This window comes from Rhodnius prolixus, unplaced genomic scaffold (assembly GCF_049639745.1).
Source record: "Rhodnius prolixus isolate KJV_2025 unplaced genomic scaffold, Rpr scaffold_1, whole genome shotgun sequence".
NCBI classification, from domain to species: domain Eukaryota; kingdom Metazoa; phylum Arthropoda; class Insecta; order Hemiptera; family Reduviidae; genus Rhodnius; species Rhodnius prolixus.
The window spans coordinates 31,506,764-31,527,796 of NW_027411581.1; the positions used below are offsets into that span (position 1 = coordinate 31,506,764).

Sequence of the window (21,033 nt, forward strand, 5' to 3'; positions counted from 1 at the left end):
TTGTGTACCATTTGGCGTTTAATCAACCCTTATACTTAACTTTTAAAACTGTAAGTTTTTGTTAAGGAGTATATGCAGGGGTCCCAAGCTATATGGATAACGACTTTTTCTCGGAAACTAAGATAGTTAGAAAAAAAACTAAAAAATACGTGTCCCCTTAGTTTTTTGTTAGAAATCCAAATTGAATTGTAAATTGTAAATTTTCTTCGTTGCTTCCAGAAGCGAGATACAGGCACCAACTACATTTTTTCAAATGAGGAGGTGTGGTTTTTATTGAAGAAATAGATTCCTTGATTTTTTTTAAGAAAATTTTCTTGAACGGTTTTTTTTGTGAGCGATATTTTTCAAGTTATGAATGAAAACATGATTCTTATAAGAAATTCTGGAGGTATTCTGATCTTAGTTAAAAATTGTTTAGGGCCAACCGAAGTGTTAGAGATTACTAAGTGGTGGATTTTCTTTGAGAGTGGCCATGTCTGCGAATTCTCTGGTAATTGGAGTGCTATATTGTAAGCCTGACTTACCTGTGGATGACTGGTTAAATTCTTTAGATTCTAATTTATGTAATGTTAGAGAAAAGTTTTCTGATTCTGTTTTTGTAGTTTGTGGAGATTTTAATTGTAGGTTAGGTTTATTGGATCAATGTTTGCAGGATTTTACACTGTATTCAAATTTATTTAAGCATAGATCGAGTTTGGATGTATACTGTAGCTCGAAAGGACGTCACTTAATGTGGTTTATGGAGGAAAGGTCTTTCTTGCTTTTAAATGGTAGAACTCTCTCTAATTGCCCGGGTCAGTTTACTTCTATGACATCACTTGGGAGCTCTGCTATTGACTTAGTTTGGCTAGATGTTCATAGTTTATCTTCCTTTCATAATTTAAAAGTATTGGAATTTTCTTGAACGGTTTTTTTCTGTGAGCGATATTTTACAAGTTATGAATGAAAACATGATTCTTATAAGAGATGTCAAAATGATAATATTGTAACGATTTTTTGATTGAATAAGAAGAAAAGTACTATTTTATTATAAATTTTACTCCTCATTAATATTACAGATCATGCTCGAAAAGTCCTCCACCATTACAGATGCATAGACATGCTCTTTCCTGCCAATAGGGAAAAAATTATTTAAAAAACTTTAAATAGTATTTTTCCTAGAAATAATTACCAAAAACGATTGGCTAATCTCATTGGCGAATGGGATGTGCGAAGTAGGCGGACTGTAGCTGATGACGTAGTGACACCGTAAGCCACTCCCTCACCAATAAAAGCATAGTTATCCAGTTCATAAAATGGTGCTCTTTCACTTTCATTCAATGATCTAGATTTTACTTCAGGAATATATTTCATTTTAATTTTTTTTGATTCTGCATTACACTAGAAGTGTAATAATGTATTGTGATAATGTAGTGTAATAATGAAGTGTGATAATGTATTGTTTTGTCAAAGCCTAATCTAACTCTAGAGAATTTCACAGACTCTCCACAGTGAAAGGGACCATCATGTGTTCATCCTTCATTACTAAGTTAAAGTCTAATATAGAAAGTTTTTTTTTAAAAAAAAAATTATATTAATTTAGTTATGTTAATTTAATATATGAAATTCAATGAAGAGGAGCCGCTTCGGGGGTTAAGAATCATCTCGGAGAAGAACTTTTTTTAAGAGTTGAAAAATTCTAAATTGGGTCTTAATTTCGACTTTTAAAAAAGAACTTTCAAAAGACGTAACATATCGTCGGAAATAAACCAGTTAAGGAGCTTAAAAATAAATTGCCCAGATTGACAATTGTTTGAGGAGAATAAAAAATAGCGAGGTAAATGAACTATACATAGGTATAATAAAATTCCTTCAGAAACTTATTTACTTGGTAATAGAAAAACAAATAACACAGATTCTGTTTAAATCCAAGAAGACTTTATTCTACTTTTCCATTATGTTTGTTATTATTTATTATTTTTTTGTTCTAAATTCTTTATCGACACACCTACTCACAAATTCTTATTTTCAATTCTCAAGAATTTGTACAGTTCATTGAACTAGATTGACTCAAAGGTTTTTTTTCATCTAGACTTGGCAGTTGTTCAGATTAGATGTCTGGTAAGGAACATATCGTGGGAATTGTTAATAACATTCATTATTACACAATTATAATTTTTTTTTTAATACATTTCATACAATTGATTTGATTCCACTAGAGTTTCTTACATCTTGTACTTAAGTTATCTTATCAGTTACTACTAAGAAAGTTTAAAGAGTGGTTCACTGTAATATATTATAGATTAGTTAACATCTTAGTAATTACCACACATACATTATGGTGCCAATAGGAAGTGTTTTAATTATTTCAGCTTTTCTAATTTTAGCAGCTTACGGCCTGGTGAGGTACGTCTTATTATTATTATTTTTTATTAATTAAATATTAAAGTTTATCTCTACATTAAAATAATATCTGCACATGTTAACATTTTATTTAAAATAATATGGAAAACTTTATTTTTTCTTCTTACTGGCTTTTTGTACTAATGCAAAGTAGCTATTATTCGTCTGTCTATGGAGGGTTAACTGCGAAAAATAAAATAAATTAGAGAAATATAGCATTTACCGTGTGACTGTGTGTATTGAGTGTATATGTGCTATACTGAGTCAGTCCTACAAGTTCCGGTAGATGTGGGTGCCTTTATGGAAAACATAGTAAAATTCTGAATTTAAACGAGTATTAATCACATTCTTGAAATATGAAGATATTTAAAATTAGACGAAAACCTTTCTCTTTAGATTCCTTTACTCTTTAGAATCCTGAAAATCTAATCAGTACTAAGCTACTTGTTAGCTAATCTATTTTAAAAATAATCTAACTGATCTAACCAGAAAGTAGCACTTTTGAAAAGTCTCTGTATATCTATATCATTTTCTTTTATTTGCAATAAGAGAAAGTGAAATAGCCGAAACGGTGGCCGTACCAAGTTACTGTAGAAACCCATTAACCATCAGGTTCATTAAGTGTGTGACCTGATCTTACAGCAAACCATTCAGCTACTTATGAGGTGATTGTTATAGTCATCGCCCATGTCAATTTCCATAAAGTGAACAAAGTAATCATAAATTCCAAGTGTTCAAATCTATTAAAAAAACTATAAACTGGAAAATCATCTTAAAAAATAAAAAAATAATAATATTTTCTTTTTATTTTCCTTAAGTATTTTTAAAAAACTTAAGATTTTTTTGATTCGCTAGTTAAAAGAATCAGACTGAATTATATACATATATAATATTCATATATATATATTCAAAAGTGATATTTAACATTTACAGATTACTACTCACTTTTGGATAATTCAAATTATCTGAATTAGCAAAAAATACGAGCGAGGAGTTAGTCTCTACTAGTGGCTACCCAAAGTGTTTCGTGTATTTCTAGTGAACCAAAAATAAGCTAAGAAAATCATTTTTTTTAGGGTTCCTCTGCATAAAATTAACAAAGATCTACGAGATTTAAAAGATTTTGGTAGAGAGGTTAATTCTTATAAACTAGAGCATGAATTACTCCTTCTAAAAAAAAGTGGAGGTGTTGAGTCGCTCAGTAATTACTTGAATGTAAGTATTTTTTGCATACTTATTAATTTACACTCACTCTTTTATCTGCTATGAAGTGGAGACTAAGCCCAGTAATTGGTTTCTGCACTTCCTGCACTTCATCTTAAGAAGGTAATCAGCACCACATTAACTTGGGACAACGAATGTCTATTCTCTTAAGCTTCACTACTAAATGAAGTGATAAAAAATAAAAATTTCGTTTATTTCTTATCAGTAATAGCACATGATCGCTTTTGCACATAGTGCAAGTGACATATCAGAGAAAAGTCTAACGACGTTTTTCCCTTCAGAGCCCGTGCTTTCATGGAAATCTTTTTGGATTACACTTTTTCGAAACATTGCGATATACTGCTAGAGCCAGTTATTAAGAAATTTGGTTTGCCAACTTACTAGAATATTATACTATAATAGAAGTATAATATTGTACTACGTATAATACATAATATACTGGATACCGCATTGATGTCAACTAACTTATACCTCTAGAATGTCCAAAAATAATATTCCCTAAAAAATTATTTAAATTAAAGCTTTTGAGCTAAAAACTCATAAGAGGCATTTTCGAAACAACGTATTTCATTTGTATGAAAATTATTTAATTGTTAAAGTTCTTTTTTTCTTCTTCTTCTGGTTCTAAAGTATCCAAATCCAGAAAAAACAAACCATGGAATAATCAATAGAAACAGAGAAACTATCAGAAACGACTCAATTAACAAAATCTGAGGAATTAACGGTGAACTTTTTCAAGGTCTTCAATTAAAAAAGCATAATGAGGAGACCAATTCTGGGTGTAAATGTAAGAGTTGGTCTGACTTAAGTGACATAGCTTGAATGTTATGCAACAATTTGCCAAGTCCCTTAACAGAAACTAACGAGTTTTAAGAGCTGTAGATATTATTTGTAAAATATGAAGTTTCAATATCGGAGATTTTTTGTTGATCTAGATTCAGACAACAATAAAAATATATTAGTGTTATTTAATTGTTAAATACCATTGTACGGATTGAAGAACCACGCAAAACTAAAGTTGTTATCCATCCGTACAATTACAACTTTGCTGATGTATACTGGCCTCCGAACAAGTCCATTTCCCAAACTCACTGTTCTTGCTCTGAATACTACAGCAACTTCTTAAGTGGTGTTATTTTACTGTTCATAACTGTACGGCTAAAACTTTTTTAGATTTATTCATAATTTTCTTGAACAAAATTTATGCATTGCTTACCTTCATTCCAATGTTTTTGTGCCATTATTTGACATATTCTGGCTCCGGTGGCTTTGGGAAACCGAAGGCTTGTTTCCAATCAAGGCCAAACAAAAAGATATCATATTCCTAACGACCAATACATCTAATTTTCAAATTTTTTCCAAAAAATGTACTCTTACTTTCGTTTTTCCGGTAGATTTAATTGGGGAACCAGTATAAGCTAGTAAATAGTTCTTTATAATAATATTAATAATAAATAATTCTCAATAGTTTTTATTGCGATTCACAAGTGGTTCTCCATCAGATTATTATATTTTTTAAAATTATTTCTTGAACTACTACTTTAAAATTGCTTAATTGAATAAGTTATCCTTTTTTACAGGCCCAGTACTATGGAAAAATATCGCTTGGCACACCTCCACAAGAATTTAATGTAATATTTGATACAGGATCTTCAAATTTGTGGATTCCTTCTCACAAGTGTAGTTTCTTCAACATTGCTTGCTGTAGGAATTTATAAATTATAAATGTTTGTTGAAAATAAATTTATTTTAAGATTGTATTTAAATAATTTTCTGAACTTTAAGGGACTCACAAGACTTACGATAGCTCTAAATCTTCTACGTATGAAGCCAATGGAACTGCAATAGAATTAAGATATGTATCTGGTAGTATGAAAGGGTTCCTTTCTAGAGACACCCTTAAGGTAAAGTTTAAAAAACGTGCATATTCATGCAGAACTAGAATATATAACAGAACGGTTTAAATTCTCTAATAGGTTGGTGGTATCACAGTCGAAGATCAAACATTTGCGGAAGCTGTAAAGGAACCTGGCCTTACATTTGTATTTGCGAAATTTGATGGCATCTTTGGATTGGCATTTCCCAACAAAGCAACTTTGAATGTTGAACCACCTTTTTACAAAATGATGAACCAAAGAGCAATAGAAACTGGCATTTTTTCAGTTCACTTAAATAGGTAAGCGTTTTCTTTAAAAAACAGGTGAAACCCTGGAAGGAAGTGTTTAGATTCTCGCCACATGTTGGTTTAAGAATATAAGAATAATCTCAATCTTTTTACTTTAACTTTTCCAGTTCCTTTAAACCACGAAACCAACTTCAAACAGTAGAAGTTATGGAAGAACTAATAAAGTTAATTAAAAGAAAAAGTTAATCCGTATAAATCACATATTTATTAAAGAACAAAAACAAAGGGAATATATATTAATATCCCTCTCTCTTCTCATACAGTTAAACTCTAAGCGCTATTATTCTACTAATTGCTCTCATTTCCCTCAACTCTACTTATCAATACCTTCATCTCATTCACTATCTTTCGCCTGCGAATTTCTCAGTTCTCATTACTTGGAAATATCTCGGAAGTTTGTCAGTGGGCAGCTGCTTCGCTCTCTGGTCCTCATTTTTCCACTTACCACATTTATTATATGCATATTTGTTGTAAATATCTAAATAAATAACGCTAACCGCATTGCTAATCCCTTCCCCTATTATTTATTATTATTATATTATTATTAATTATTATTATTATATATACTGGAACAGATGCTCAGAACAGTTGACTCCTGAGATGCTAGTGGAAGCGATGCTCTCTTGCAGGACTAATTGGTCGCTTGTGACTCGTTTTGCAAGAGAAGTACTCGCCTCCAAAAAAAAAAGGACATAGAATATAGAATGAGCAGGGTCTCCCTAAGTAGGGGCAGGACTGAGGTCTAGCTTGATGAAGCTGTTGAAATCACAACAGCGAAGGTCCTTTAGCTGGTAGGCCGCAGGGAGTCCATCACAATGTGCGTAAACTGCATTCATTAATTGTTTATGTTTTTATTTTAGGGACACTAATGCTCCAACAGGCGGTGAAATAATATTTGGAGGAATTGATGAAGATTTAATCGAAAATGATACCCTGAACTACGTACCTGTTTCTCAAGAGGGATACTGGCAATTCGATTTAGTAAGGTAAAAATTGACCAGTAGTTTAAACTGTTAATCAACCGAGAACTTCTTAATGTGTGCTTTATGGAAGATTTATTTCCATCGACTTGGTCGATCTTCCACTTCTGAATAAGTACTTAAAATAGTACTCTTTATTTTGAGTATTTTTCTACCACCTTGCTACATTTTTCAGAAGCTATCGATAGTAGTTCTTCTGCATGTTTTTTCAAGTCATTTTTCCAAGGTAATGTGCTGAACTTCCTCACTTGCTTGGTGAATGGTTCCCGGGTTATTTATACAAACTCTGCAGCCTTTATCGTACACTGTGTGCTGTCCTTGCTTTAATTTCGAGTCAGTCCCACCGTCCAGGATATAGCTCTTTTTTTATTAGCCACTGATAACTACCATTTTTATCAAAGCCCCTTTGCACTTGTCAATGCGGCCCGTAATAGGTCTTATAATGGTTGGCCTTTTCTCTTTTTAATAACTGAGCTTCCGCTGAGATCGTCTCGACTAAAAACTGTAAGTATTGTTGAACTTTTCCAAAACGAGAATATTTTAAGTCTAAGTCCTAGCATAAGTCTTAATTAACCATGTCGGCCAATCTTTTCTCTAAGAGTACTGTACTCTTAAAGAAATGACATTTATTTGTTTTAATGTTGAATATTATTATGATGCGTAAATGCTAGCATCTCAACATCAAAAGGAAGAAACTTGTGTGAAGGAGGATGCCAAGCAGTAGCTGATACAGGAACCTCTTTGATAATTGGACCTACCGCAGGTGTTGAAGATATTAATAGACAAATCGGGGCTCAAGTATTGGGTGGAATCGGCATTGTAAGTATAACTTAAAAAAGAAAGTCACGTATTATTTATTTGTTTATTTTTTTTTTAGAGTCAATTTCTGAAGCTGGCTGACTTATGCCTTCTCACTTTTTGATGCAATCAGATTTAAATAATATTTATGACTAATAGTTCTCTCTAATAAGTTCATTGGACTTATTATTAGCTTACTAAAATATTATTTCAAAAACTTACACGAGTTCCACACTTTGTTCAAATAAAAAGTGATGCTTCTTGTCTCATATGCCTAATAGTGAAAAGGCCAAATAACAGTTTAATTACCACTTTTAAGCAACAGTTTTTTATTAATTACTTTTAGTGGGCCAAAAACTAATAATTTATATTAATTTTCATGATTAGATTGATTGTAACAAAATTGATAATTTGCCACCCGTCACTTTCGAAATAGGAGAACAAAAATATACTTTGGAAGGAAAGGATTATGTCATTAAGGTAAGTGTGGATTTTGTAAAGTTGCGGCTATAATAAAATAATAAATGAATGTCCACTTAGCAATAAAATTATCATTTTACAGTTTGACACTTGGCTTACAACTGCTTGTGTGTCTGGCTTTTTGGGCATTGATTTACCTCAGATTCAATGGATTTTAGGAGATGTTTTCCTTGGAAAGTATTACACAGTATTTGATGTTCCAAATAAAAAAGTAGGATTTGCGAAACTTGCCAGCAAATCCTGGAAAAAAAATTTCAGATAGATAAATATTTGAAATGGATTTTTTTTTCTCTGTCTCTTTCATTATTGTTTTTGTACAATAGGCTGAGTTCTACATATTTTCTTTGAAATATGCTACACAAACCCTTTTATTCATCCTCAAGCGGATGAAGTTGTTCGAAAAGCTTAAATCAATAAAAAGGTTTGAGACTGAAAATGAATAATTTGTATTATACTAAATGTAGCTGCAACATTCAATTGTAATTTGTAGTTTGTGTATTCAATTGTAATTGACCATATTTAAGTTGATATTCGCTTTATCTATCCGGTGAAATAGAAGTATTTCATATAATTTTGCCGAATTTCTATGTTTTAATTCATTCATTATTTTAGCAGGTCCTAAACTTTTTCCTCTTTTAAAAAGATAAATTTTATATAAAATCTTTTATTTTACTGTTATAAATTTAAAATCCCTGTTGTTAATTTTTCACGAATGGTATCAGCAATGTGGAACCGCGACTGCATTCTTGTTCAATGTCTGATAATTATTTTGAAAACAATCGGTAATTCTAGCTTCGCTTGTAAAAGGGAAGCGGACGGTACTCATGTTGAAGGACATGCTGGTATCTTCTTCCAATTAGACAGTGTTTGATCTATTGCATGGTAAGAAACTTGAACGTTTTAATCCTCATTAATCTTTATGGTGCAATTTTGCAATTATTTTTGCCGAACTACGTCCTTCGTCGATATTAACAACCGAATAGGAAATCACAGAGTTGAAGACAGCATTCCCCAAGAAGACGATAGCGAGCCACCCGATGAAGATGAACTGGAAAATGCTATTACAAAATTAAAAAATAACAAAGCTCCCGGACTTGACGGACTTCAAGCAGAGCTGTTTAAAAATAGTGGAGCCGAGTTTCGAAAAAATCTTCATAACCTAGTAGTTCAAGTCTGGTTAGAAGAAAAAATGCCAGTAGAGTGGGACAAAGCTATCATATGCCCCCTCCACAAAAAAGGAGACCAGCTTGAATGCGCTAATTACAGGGGCATCTCACTTCTAACCTGCGCATACAAAATCCTCTTAAACATACTCTTCCAAAGACTCAACCAATATGCCGATAGAATCATAGGTAATTACCAGTCTGGGTTTAGGAAGGGAAGATCTACTACGGATCAACTGTTTACAATCAGGATGATCCTGGAAAAGGCTAACGAATATCGGATAACCACGCACCACTTATTCGTTGACTTTAAGGCAGCCTACGATAGTGCGGATAGAAGTAGGTTATACCAGGCATTGGAGGACATGGGAATTTTTGCGAAATTGATTAGACTCGTCAGGATGACGATGAATAAGCCATGTGGATAGGTGCGAATACAAGATCAACACTCCGAAGAATTTGAGATGGATATTGGAGTACGTCAGGGGGATGCCCTAGCATGCCTCCTCTTTAATTTCGCCCTAGAAATGGTGGTGAGAAAATCCAATATACAAACGAACAGCACTGTATTCAATCGAATGACGCAGCTACTCGCCTATGCAGACGATATCGATATAGTGTCAAAATCTATGAGGGAAATGGAAAAAGCATTACGGATCTAGAAGCCACCGCAAGAGGATTTGGTCTAGAAATAAACCGGACCAAAACAAAATACATGAAGTCTGGATGCGAAGGCTCCCACGCCACAAACATTACCATTGGTCCGTATACTTTCGAGTGGGTAGACCAATTTATCTATCTGGGCTCAGAAGTAAACGCCCAGAATGACATTTCCCGAGAGTTAGGAAGGAGAATTGCTGCTGCCAATAGATGCTATTTTGGGCTTAGCAAACATCTCCGGTCTAACCTGATCTCAAGAAAGACGAAGGTGGGACTTTATGAAACACTGATACGGCCAGTTCTCACCTACGGCTCAGAAACCTGGACCACTAGAAAGGCAGATGAAAAGAAGCTCCTGGCGTTTAAAAGAAAAATACTCCGCAAAATATATGGCCCGGTTAGGAACAGGCAGAGATGGAGAAGAAGGAAGAACCAGGAGCTTTACAGTCTGTATGAGGAAATGGATGTGGTAAGGTTTATAAAATTAGGAAAGTTAAGATGGGCAGGACACGTCATTCGAAGAAGGCGAGGTAGCCAGAAGAGTGCTGAAAGACGAAATCCACAGTCTAAGAAAGATTGGCCGGCCGAAGGCAAGGTGGATTGATGGTGTCGCCGCGAACGCAAGTTCATTACTTGGCGTCACAAACTGGATGGCTGCCGCACAAAATAGGGATGCCTGGCGGAGGCTTATTGAGGAGGCCCAGACTCATTAGTGGGTTGTTGCGCCATTTAAGTAAGTAAGTAAGTAAGTACGTCCTTCGTACATGACGTGAAAGAGTGTGAGGAAAACAGCTAAATACTCCGTATTACTTTTTGGAAAGGCTAGAAGAAGAGTTGGAACTTTGCTACAAAATAAAGAAAAGAAATAATATGGCAGGTTAGTACTAAAAGACATTGTAGTCACTCAAGACTAGAAGAAGGCTGATTGAACCTTCCTCTCCGGAGACAAAAATGTCTCTGTTAAAGACGCTGTTGTTCACCTAGTTGTGACCACCAGTAAAGTAGTTCACTCTTTCAGTAGTCTGCGAAAAAGCACAAAAGGTGAAACATACTGGCAATTTTTTTCATTACTTTGTTCAAACAGTGCTTCAAATTTTCCATGAGCCTAAGAAGACTTTCTTCATCAGTAATCTTAAATTTTTAATTTATTTTTTTATCAATGCAAATACTTCCTTGTATGCTATGTAAATTTTTATCTGACCTTTAGCTTGGAACTGGCGACGCATTTGGAAGCAGCTCTGGTAAATATATATTATTCTGCTAAGGTGAGAATGAGCACGATTCCTTCACGCAATGGAGAAAGCAGATTAGCCCCCTTTGTTATTTAAAAAAAAATGCAGCGACATTTTAAAGAACAACAAAAATATATTTTTTGAAAGAACTCAATTTCTGCGACGATTCCTGGCCTCCCAATTTTAATGGAGACTTTTTTTTTTCCATAGAACACTGATTTACTGAAATCACTAGTAAGAAGTAATATTTTTAAAATTGGTGCGAAGAAGAATCTTTATAATATAAACTATAAATAAAATTTTATTGCAAAGTTATGTAAGAGAAAGTTTATGTGAGTTTTTACACAAAATTTCTAATTTTAAATTTTTTAATTCTGTATATATATATATATATATATACTCATATATATATATATATACGAGTGTGTATATATATATATATATATATACGATATAAGTTAAATGCAATTTCTGAAGTCTTCAATCAACAAACTTCTAAATCGGAAAATCGGCCAGATCGAAACGGTCACCAGTCTTCCTCAAATTTTAACGCATTCGATGAATTAAAAAAACAACTTATAAAGACAAAAGTGAAGAATATATTATATGTATAAGTAAATATTTTTTTTTTTATTGGAGATTTTTTATGAAATGGATCTTATTATATTGGCAAAATCTTCTAGTTAGGCGTAAATTAGTTTCATGTACACTCCTTTATGCTTACATCTTTTATTAAGCTAGAGTAATTTGTAGTTTATAAACAAAACGTTTTGTATTAAAATTTACATGAATTTGAATGTACAAGAAAATCAATTGCTAAAGGTAGTTCATTCAATTTTTTCAGAGGCAGTTGTTGCAGGATCTTTATCTTCATTATTTTCACTATTCTCTGCTTTCTTCCCACCTTCTGGAAGCCATAAGCCAGAATCCACACATCGCGCCATATGGTAAGCAGCTTCATCTTGAGGCATATTGGCAATGGTTTCTTGTAACATTTTTATGTCTTGCTTTTCAAAACACTCCTTCAAACACTAAATTAAAAATATATAAATTACAACCACTGAAAACTTTTTAATTTATTTATCCCTATCAAAAACATTTTTGAAAATATAGCAAAAATTAGCGTCTTATAAAAGTAATTACGTCTGCTAAAATATGCATTTGTTCTTGACAACGTCAGAGACAGGCATCATGGATAAAAGAAAAGTAATTAGACTAATTGTCGTAATCATAGGAAAATCTAATCTGGGTGTGTATCTTTTCTCCTGAGGCTAAATAGCCCAACCCTTCTTAAATACGAGAAATGGACATGTTGAGATTTGATATTTGGTTTAGGTGCTGCGATGGAAACTCACAAATTTGTCGAAAAACTCCAACATTTTAGAGAGACTACCTCACGTCCTCTCCATAGAATGTTACAAAACAAATTTTCCTTAAAAAAACTTTTCAAATAACTGTTACAGACCAATTGAATTTAATATTTATGAAGTTCAGAACGGATTGTAAGAAATATTTTATAAAAATCTAAAAATAGTGGTAATTCAGAATGTTTAATTATCTTCAAACTAAGAACATTAATAGACCATTTAACGCAGCTTTATAATATGGTAAACACAGGGCCATACATTAAAATGAGATAGTACTTTAAGCCATAGATCCACTTGTTGAAAGTAAAAGTATTCCAACACGTTTTCATCTTGTATACACTGTGAACGGCCGGTTTTGCCCCCTCGGATTAGTCCGATGGTATTACACATTTTGGTAGGTGTACAGGCTAGGTTCCGTATGATAAGGGTCTTTAATACATTACTATGACATAAGACGAACTTTTGCAACAAACATGGCTTTAGACGTAACTTATATTCCTAATTTGCAAGAACAAACATATTATCGAATCACAATTCGTGTTATGTAAAATTAACTTTCCTACCTGGGGCAATGATTCAAAGACTTCCACCGGATCAAGTCCACCAGGACCCAGTCTGGATTGTCTTTCCTCTTCTTCTTGTTCTTTAAGAGCAGCTTCAAGTTTTTCTTTTGCTCTTTTACTTACTCTTTCTTGGAAAGCTTTTAATTCATCATCAAAATTTGCTTTATATTCAGGATTAGCTTCTTGAATTCTAAAATATTCATGATTTTTTTTTTAATTATTCATTTAGCAATTTTGCTACTTTTTTTTGTAGCATAAATAATTTATAAAGAAATTTCTCCTTAGTTGAAAAATACTCATATAATTCTAAATAACTAACTTACTTTATGAAAAATGAACTAACACAAGATCTTGGGTCTACCTCCAACTGTTTAGACAGTTCTAATATGTATTGCATGCAAATGCATTGGTGAGCCACATGTTGTGAAAGCATTTGTTTCTAAAACGGTAATTAACATTAATGAGATAAATATACATTTTTAATCAAGTGTTTTTACATAAAACTGTTCTTACGTCTTCTAGTTCCAAATTAATGCACCACATTACAAGATAATTAGCAGTATCTTCACAAACAAGTTGAGGATGTTCTTGCAAAAATCTTTTGCTATCATCGTATTTTCTTAACATACCATACTCTTTAAGAAGTTTTTCGTTCTCTTTTATAAACACTTTCATTCTTTTTTCTCGTTCTTCATCTGAAAGTTTTTCACTTTGACGAGCTGCAGGCTTATTAATAACAGTTTTAGTAAAACCTGGATTACTAATTGTATCTACATTCCACGGAGTTACCTAAAAACAACTAAATTCAATTAAAATATCTTGTAAGTGCAAATTCAATTTGAAAAATAAAAAGTTGTTTACCCTCTCTTTAGTTCTAATTTCTTCTTCTTTTTTTTTCATTTCCTTTTCTTCTTCAAGAAGTTTCTCTAATTTACGATTTAGTTCTGAGACGTCGATACCTTTCTCCTTCGCCTCGCTAACTTGTTTTTTAACATCTTGCAAGCTTTTCATATTTCTAAAAATTAAGTTTTTTCAATAGCTGTTTAATTTTAATAAATGATTTGCTTAAAAAAAATCATGATAAACACAAAATCACATTTATGTTAATGGCAAAGAACAAATGGAAATTGGTTTGGCATTTGTTCATAATTACTCGTACATACAAGTAGACATAATGGAGATTAGTTATCCACCCTTCCTTTCATAAGATTTCAAATAAAAGTTACAAATTCTAAACTAGGTTACATACATACATACATACAAGTAAGAAGACCAATATTGGTATTTTTCACAGATAAAAATTACTAATATAAGCATTTCTAAAAACTGAATATTCAGGACACTCCAGTGTAAAGTGTAGAATATCATTTTTCAGATTCAGATCTCATAGATTACAAAATTCTTCGCAGTTAAATCTAAAGGAATTAGTGATACTGATCTTAGCGATTTTCTTACTGACCAGTCGCAGCTGAGCTAATAACCTTATTTTATTACTATGTACATTGAATTCTAAGTATTTCTCAGACAATCCAAGGCTGCTTACAATTCTACAGTATAAGTTAAAATTAGAATTTACGACGTTTTGAATGGCCATTCTTACTAAATGATTATTTTAGTTTTTCAACAGCGCTCTTCCTATTTTTTACTATTAACTCTTAAGTTTTGATTTATCCAAATATCTCCGGCTCCTACTATACTGAGAAACTTCTCAAGTTTACAAGCCCAGTTAAATGACATTGTATGGGTATCGACTGTCTCTGTCAATATTAAATATCATAATTTTTGTACCTGCTAATAATCCATAATTAGCAATTGAATAGACCAACCATACATTCTACTGAAAATTTTTCACAAAACATGAACATCGTTGGCTTCCAAGTGGACGCAACCCCAAATTTCAGCCATGTGTATAAAAGAATACTTTCCGACATCGCGACAAATAGATAGCATAACAAATAGATGACTACTTCCCAGGTTTCCCTCATTTCCCTCCACAAAAAGAAAATAGGGATCTTTAGCATCAGACGAATTTATTTTTTGCCGGTAACTGTGTATTTTCTATAAAATAATCATTTTTACCCAATTTGAGAGCCCAGATTAGATTCAGAGGTGTTGCCTCCCGGGCCAGCGATCTTTTTGTTTTGCCTGCATTAGGATTCACGCTACTGCTGACTGTAGCGTACTGTTAATATAATTGTTATAATATTACCATTCAACTATACTTATGTGGTTTAATGGTAGGTACCGGCGGTCTTCTGTCGTGTGGCAGCCCATCGTTACTCTCCTACATCAAAAACTTTTTCCGCGGGTAAACGAAAACTTTTTGATGAACAGCCTTTTCACCCCACAAAGTTCATTATTTTAGATGATTTTTTAATAATAAATAAAGTGAAACTGAGAACTGAGCCCTGAGGATCCTGCGCCCTGATAAACCCGTCCTATTCTTCAACTTTTGGTCAAATTTATTTTCACCTCAAACGTTCCCTCTTGAATTTAGAATTGTTTGAAAGTAAAGAGGTATAGTTCATTAATATTTCCATTTAGTTTTACTTAATCTATAAATCGTAGGAAAGCGTTCTTTTGTGAAGTTTACCCTCCACAAACAGGGTATTTACTTATATACTTATGTCTCCGAATACCTGTTATAATAAATGGAGTTTTGTGGGGCTATCTTCATTTTGGACGAAATTATTTTGTACCTTAGTGATAGAAAAGGCAAGAATCAGAATAATGTTACAAACGCAGATGTAGTCAACGTCTCTAAACTAACCTGAGGAAGCCAGCTTTAATCCTTAACAAAAACTTTATTTAAACATAAGGGTTGATTTAACGGCAAAATGTACACAAATTCAACATTTCATTCATATCAGATCTGTCATGGAATACGGGAATGAGATTTTACTGACTGCGTCAGATAACGCACTGACAGCGTTGGATCTATTGCAAAATAGGGCTTTAAGACTGATAACAGGAGCTACAAAATCTACACGATTGTAGCTATGGAGATCCAAGCAGGCCTAGAACCCCTCCAAATCAGAAGAGAAATAACGGGAGAAATAGTTAGCCTCTTTGAACGAGAAAAAAGACTGAACATCCAGTATTGGAATAGGCAGGGAACATTGGCGCAGCGACTAAAAACGCAAAAACCTTTTGCTGATAGAGTGAGTGAGGACTTGGAGCCAAGAGACTTGGATCTGCGCGCAAGGCCGCCTTTTGAATATAGCTATGTGCCGCCTGCATGTGGCAGAGGCTAAGTTTGATTTAGTGCAAGCAATAATTAAGGAACAGACCCCCCATGGGCCCACAGGCATAGGCCCAAAAAAAAAAAAAAAAAAAAAAAAAAAAAAAAAAAAAAAAAAAAAAAACCATGTGGGAAATGAAAGCATCTAGAAACATCTACGTACAAGAGTGGCTCCATGTTTATACGAATGGATCTGCCCAATCGGAAGAGTTCAATGCAGGGGCAGACGTTTTTTGTAAGCTCTCTGCGCCGGTGGGAAGGCTGGACACAAATTTTGATGTGGAGGTCAAAGCTATCTCTATGGCTTAGGCAAAAATTGTAGACTAGAATGAAAAACCCCAGACAGTGTTCTTTGTCGATTCACAGGCTTGCCATATTGGCTATCTCCGAGAGAATCCTCCGAGCGTGCGGAGGTAAGAATAGCCCGAAAATTCATCAGTAATCTAATAGAAAAGGGAACCCGCGTCGTCCTCCAATGGATCCTTAGCCACTGTGGCCTGGCGGGCAATAAGAAAGCTGATGAACTTGCCCACAGAGGAGCCGACGTGCAGCAACCTGAGACACCGCTTACATACTCCGCTTTTCAAAATTATAATCAAAACCTTCTACCAAGAAGTGGTGAAGAGGACAAGACAGCATCAGGCTGAGGGAAAGCAATGACAGACGCTGCTAGAAGCTCCCATTACGTCCACGGCTACCAGAAGAGAAGCCGTGGCATGCTTCCGCATAATAACAGGGCATAACTGTCGGCACCTCAACAGGATTGGGGTAGTGAGCCCGCTGTCACCAAGGGGAGACGGATGGCCAACACCTGCTTCAGTGTCCCGCATTGACAGAAGTCTTCCCAGACGACTTAGATTCTTATGCCAAAATGGCAAAACTTTATTGGGCTGCCAGGAGCCGATTGCCCTAGTTGCCAACGGCCAAAGAAAAAAAAAAAAAAAAAACATTAGTAATTACGAGCTAAAGCTTGTTATTTCAAGATTTTACAATTAATAACATTTAAATTTCTCTTCCTAGGAGCTTCTTACAGCTCACTGTCCGGTGATGGACAGTGTTGTCTGTAACGAGAGAACACTGTCCGGAGGCCGGCAGTGCACTGGAAAAAGCTCCGGGCGCTAATGACCTCAGCTGTTGATGCGCCAAAAAAAAAAAAAAAAAAAAAAAAAAAAAAAAAAAAAAAAAAAAAAACATTTAAATAATTTTTCGGGATTAAATTTCCATTAATATTGTTTAGAATTTATTAGAAGTCACAGAACCCCTTATGCTGGTCATGAATTATAATAATGATAGAATGTATATTACATCTTCATAAACTGTAATAAACAGGCACTTTATTTCAACTCTATTCCAAATTATTGTATTCTTCTAATGTATCTTCATTCAGAATAATCATCACAGACACGCACATTAAAATGGACAAATTGGAGTCGATCTATTGTAGTCGTAAGTTGAATTACGGGATTAAAACGTAACTTCAGTCTTGAATTCGTTACAGAAGAACGTACAGTTAATGTGCCCTTTATTTAAAAGAAAATTTGGGTATTGTGTCTTTTCTAGGAAAAGAGAAAAAAATTGTCAAAATTGGTTGTTTTCAACATTACACTTTTTCGTACAGTTTTTGACACTCGGCCCTTATACAATTGTCCTACCGCACAGTTCTAATGATGATGGGGAATCCGAATGGGTTAGAATTAAAAAATATAGAACTAAACCCTACTACAATACAACTAATAGCAGTTATTATTTTTTTTCATTTTGATGAAAAGTATTATCACTCAAACAACACTTACTGTTTTTTTGCTTTCTCAAATTCTTCTTTTTCGCGCTTTTGCTCTTCCATTCGTTCGACTCTTGCTTGATGCCGCCAACGGAAAAGCGAAGGAGTGTCAATATTCGGATGTGTTTCATCTTCATCGTCAGATATCTACAAAGAAACATATTAACAACATAAACAGAGAAAAGTGAAAACAGAAAAATCTTTTAAATTCATATGTAAAAGTGGTCAGTCTCGGACGCGGTGATCCCAATGTTGGATCCAGTTGGTTAACCTTACGTCTTCTATTCCTGGGAGCGACACTTCCTATCCGTTATCAGAGTACAGAAAAGAAAAAAAAAATTAATGGGATAATCCAATATATCTTAAATAGATAATTACATATTTATTATCAACAAAACCTTGTTTATAACTAACTTGAAAGAAATTATAAAATGTTAGCAGAAAAGTAAATGTTTTAAACGTGTATTCGCTGAATAATAATAGAATTTATCACATTTTGCTACACATTTCAATACAAGCACCCTTAACTCGCTGGCAAAAATACCTACAGATCGTATTAATTAAGAATTATTCACTGGGTCACTAGGTGACCCTCGGGTCATAGGTTACCGACGACTGCATTAGGCTGGAAACATAGTGGAGCGGCGGGCAAAGCGGCGATGATAGCGAAGAGGAAAGCGGCAAAAACAAAAACTAGAAATAGATAGAGTTGCTCTATCTTCGCTTTGCTCGCCACTATGCGCGGTCCCATATGTTTACTTGTGTTTGATTTCGCCGCTTCGCTCTTCGCTATCATCGCCGCTTTGCTCGCCGCTCCACTATGTTTCCAGCCTTAGGATGTCAAGGAGGTCACAAAATTCTGTCACCCAACTCACTGCATTTCATATAAAGTCCATAATTGACATGCATTCGTCTAGTCCCCCCCCCCACCATTATTCTAATAAATACTGAAAATACGTCAAGTTCAGCAAGACATCTTTCTCATTGAGGGACTGAGAATGTACTTCACTCAAGGCAAATTATTATTAAAATGAACTTAGGTAATGAAGCAATCACACATAATGTTTCAGGGGCGGGACTTGGTGCCAATTCTATTAACCGCCGGCGATTGTATTAAGCAAATCTAGGTTTATTACCATGAAATTGTAATTTTTACACAAGCAATAAACTAAACAAAGTGTTTTGTTTCAGCAAAAGATTGTAAAGAGCAATAAACATTAGTTTTATCACAATTTTAGATTAGACACTGATACATTATGTTTAGTATACTTTTGTTCTTCATAGATTACATTTCGAGTGAAGAAAACTTGATAGCGTTTTCCAAATAAACTGTTATTTTTTATTTTGTTTTAATACACAATTATACATTTTAGAATTTAAAAGATATGAGTTAATTATCTAGATAATTGACAGCATTTGTAAAACTTTAAAAATTATTATAATTACTGTTTACATCAAAAGAATTACACTTTAAAAAAAAAACATGCGTTTACGTTTTTTTTTTTGTTGTTGTTTCTTTATAGCCTACGAAACTGTGTGAACACGATCTTAAAATTGTATATTACAACAGTTACACAAACAATGCACACAACCGACAGAAATTCGAGAACATTCTATCACCAGAAGCAACCTATTTATAATCGAACTTTTATTCCATTAGAGTGAAAAACCTATTGTTTTTAATTTGAGCTGTAAAGGCAGACTGAAAACTATTATCATAATATATATTTACATGATATACAATGAATAATATATATGTACTACCTCAATATTTTTCCATTTGCTGTAATCAACCATGATTTAAGAAGTGATTTGCTTCTAAAAGGTTGTAAATGTACATAAGCTGTAATGACCTTTCTTCAAACTAATAGAACTTTCAAAAATAATAGATATTAATCATATGGGCCTCAATCACAGTAAAGATTTCTGAAACTGATGTAGTATAGGCTAATCTAAGGCTACTAATATTAAGCCAGTTTTCACATCTCCAAAATCGAAAGTAGGCTGGTTATATCGATCGAGATAAATCGATTATGCTTTTAAGTTGTATAAGATTTTCTGCAGACTAAAAATTAACTCCAATAAATTATATTATACAGTATACACTGGGCAATAGCACTTTCGTTGCCTTAAATCTGTTTGTCTATCTTGTTTTTAACTAACTTTTGGCCTCTGGATCCAAAAATAATCGCAGTTTTTGTTTATCACTTCAACTTTTTAATCTACAGAATACCGTCAAAAGTCATACATGCATATAAAGGAAAATAAAGTAAAAACTTACCAAATATATTGTTTACAAAGATTTTATTCATACAAAGGCTAAAATAGTTACTACAAGTTAAATTGTGTTCATAAAAATAGATGTTTTTTATCGAAAGGTATATACTTACATATTTTATACACACTAAGGTGTCGCTTGTATGTAGCTTTTTCTGGAGTGTTTAATCTCTGGACATTCTCGCTTGATGCGCCAACAATAGTCAGCCATCATATTTACATCTCATCTACCTTGATACCGTGCCTCCATGACCTTCAAATCTTGGTGGAATCGCTCACCCTGCTCATCACTGCCTGTACCAAGATTCTCCGGGAAGTTAGCAACATGCTATGTAAAAAATGCAATTTGATGTTCATGTTTCAACCTTGCAGTTTCAAGCTCTCTAAGAGTTGCTGGACAATTTCGGCATAATTCTGTGCTCTTGTATTTCCAAGAAAAACATAATGTTCTTTCTGTCGACAAGTGGCTGATACAGAATGTTTGGATCACCAGTTTCAGGTCAGATCTTTGTGCCCAATTCGACTGCACTCAATGCTTCTCACGAGCTCTGCTCTCCCACATACACAAAAAGCAGGGATAGTAGGAATATTCGCGTTGCTGGGCAAGAAGAAAGCAGACCATTTTGAGATCAACTCAAATGATCCATTGGTGCACGTGATATTACAACAAATCAATGACTCTCTTTATGTCTTCATATTCT

The 21,033-nt window shown here is 33.7% G+C and overlaps 2 protein-coding genes across 2 annotated transcripts; one reads left to right on the forward strand and one right to left on the reverse strand.

Moving 5' to 3' along the window:
• The first annotated feature begins 1,926 nt into the window (after positions 1 to 1,926).
• On the forward strand, positions 1,927 to 13,230 carry LOC141458802 (lysosomal aspartic protease-like). The gene is made up of 10 exons (XM_074137273.1): positions 1,927 to 2,100; positions 2,199 to 2,385; positions 3,459 to 3,597; positions 5,187 to 5,310; positions 5,392 to 5,510; positions 5,583 to 5,782; positions 6,652 to 6,777; positions 7,443 to 7,590; positions 7,957 to 8,049; positions 8,132 to 13,230. Exons 2-10 carry the CDS (start codon positions 2,318 to 2,320, stop codon positions 8,309 to 8,311), a joined length of 1,197 nt encoding a protein of 398 aa, XP_073993374.1. The 5' UTR covers positions 1,927 to 2,100; positions 2,199 to 2,317; the 3' UTR covers positions 8,312 to 13,230.
• On the reverse strand, positions 11,818 to 20,012 carry Cdc37 (cell division cycle protein 37). Its single transcript, XM_074137288.1, has 7 exons — positions 19,820 to 20,012; positions 18,069 to 18,202; positions 13,896 to 14,049; positions 13,548 to 13,823; positions 13,358 to 13,473; positions 13,035 to 13,224; positions 11,818 to 12,135 (listed from the first exon to the last, which is right to left on the reverse strand). The coding sequence occupies exons 1-7, from the start codon at positions 19,850 to 19,852 to the stop codon at positions 11,932 to 11,934; spliced, it is 1,107 nt and encodes a 368-aa protein (XP_073993389.1). The 5' UTR covers positions 19,853 to 20,012; the 3' UTR covers positions 11,818 to 11,931.
• Positions 20,013 to 21,033: the final 1,021 nt, after the last annotated feature.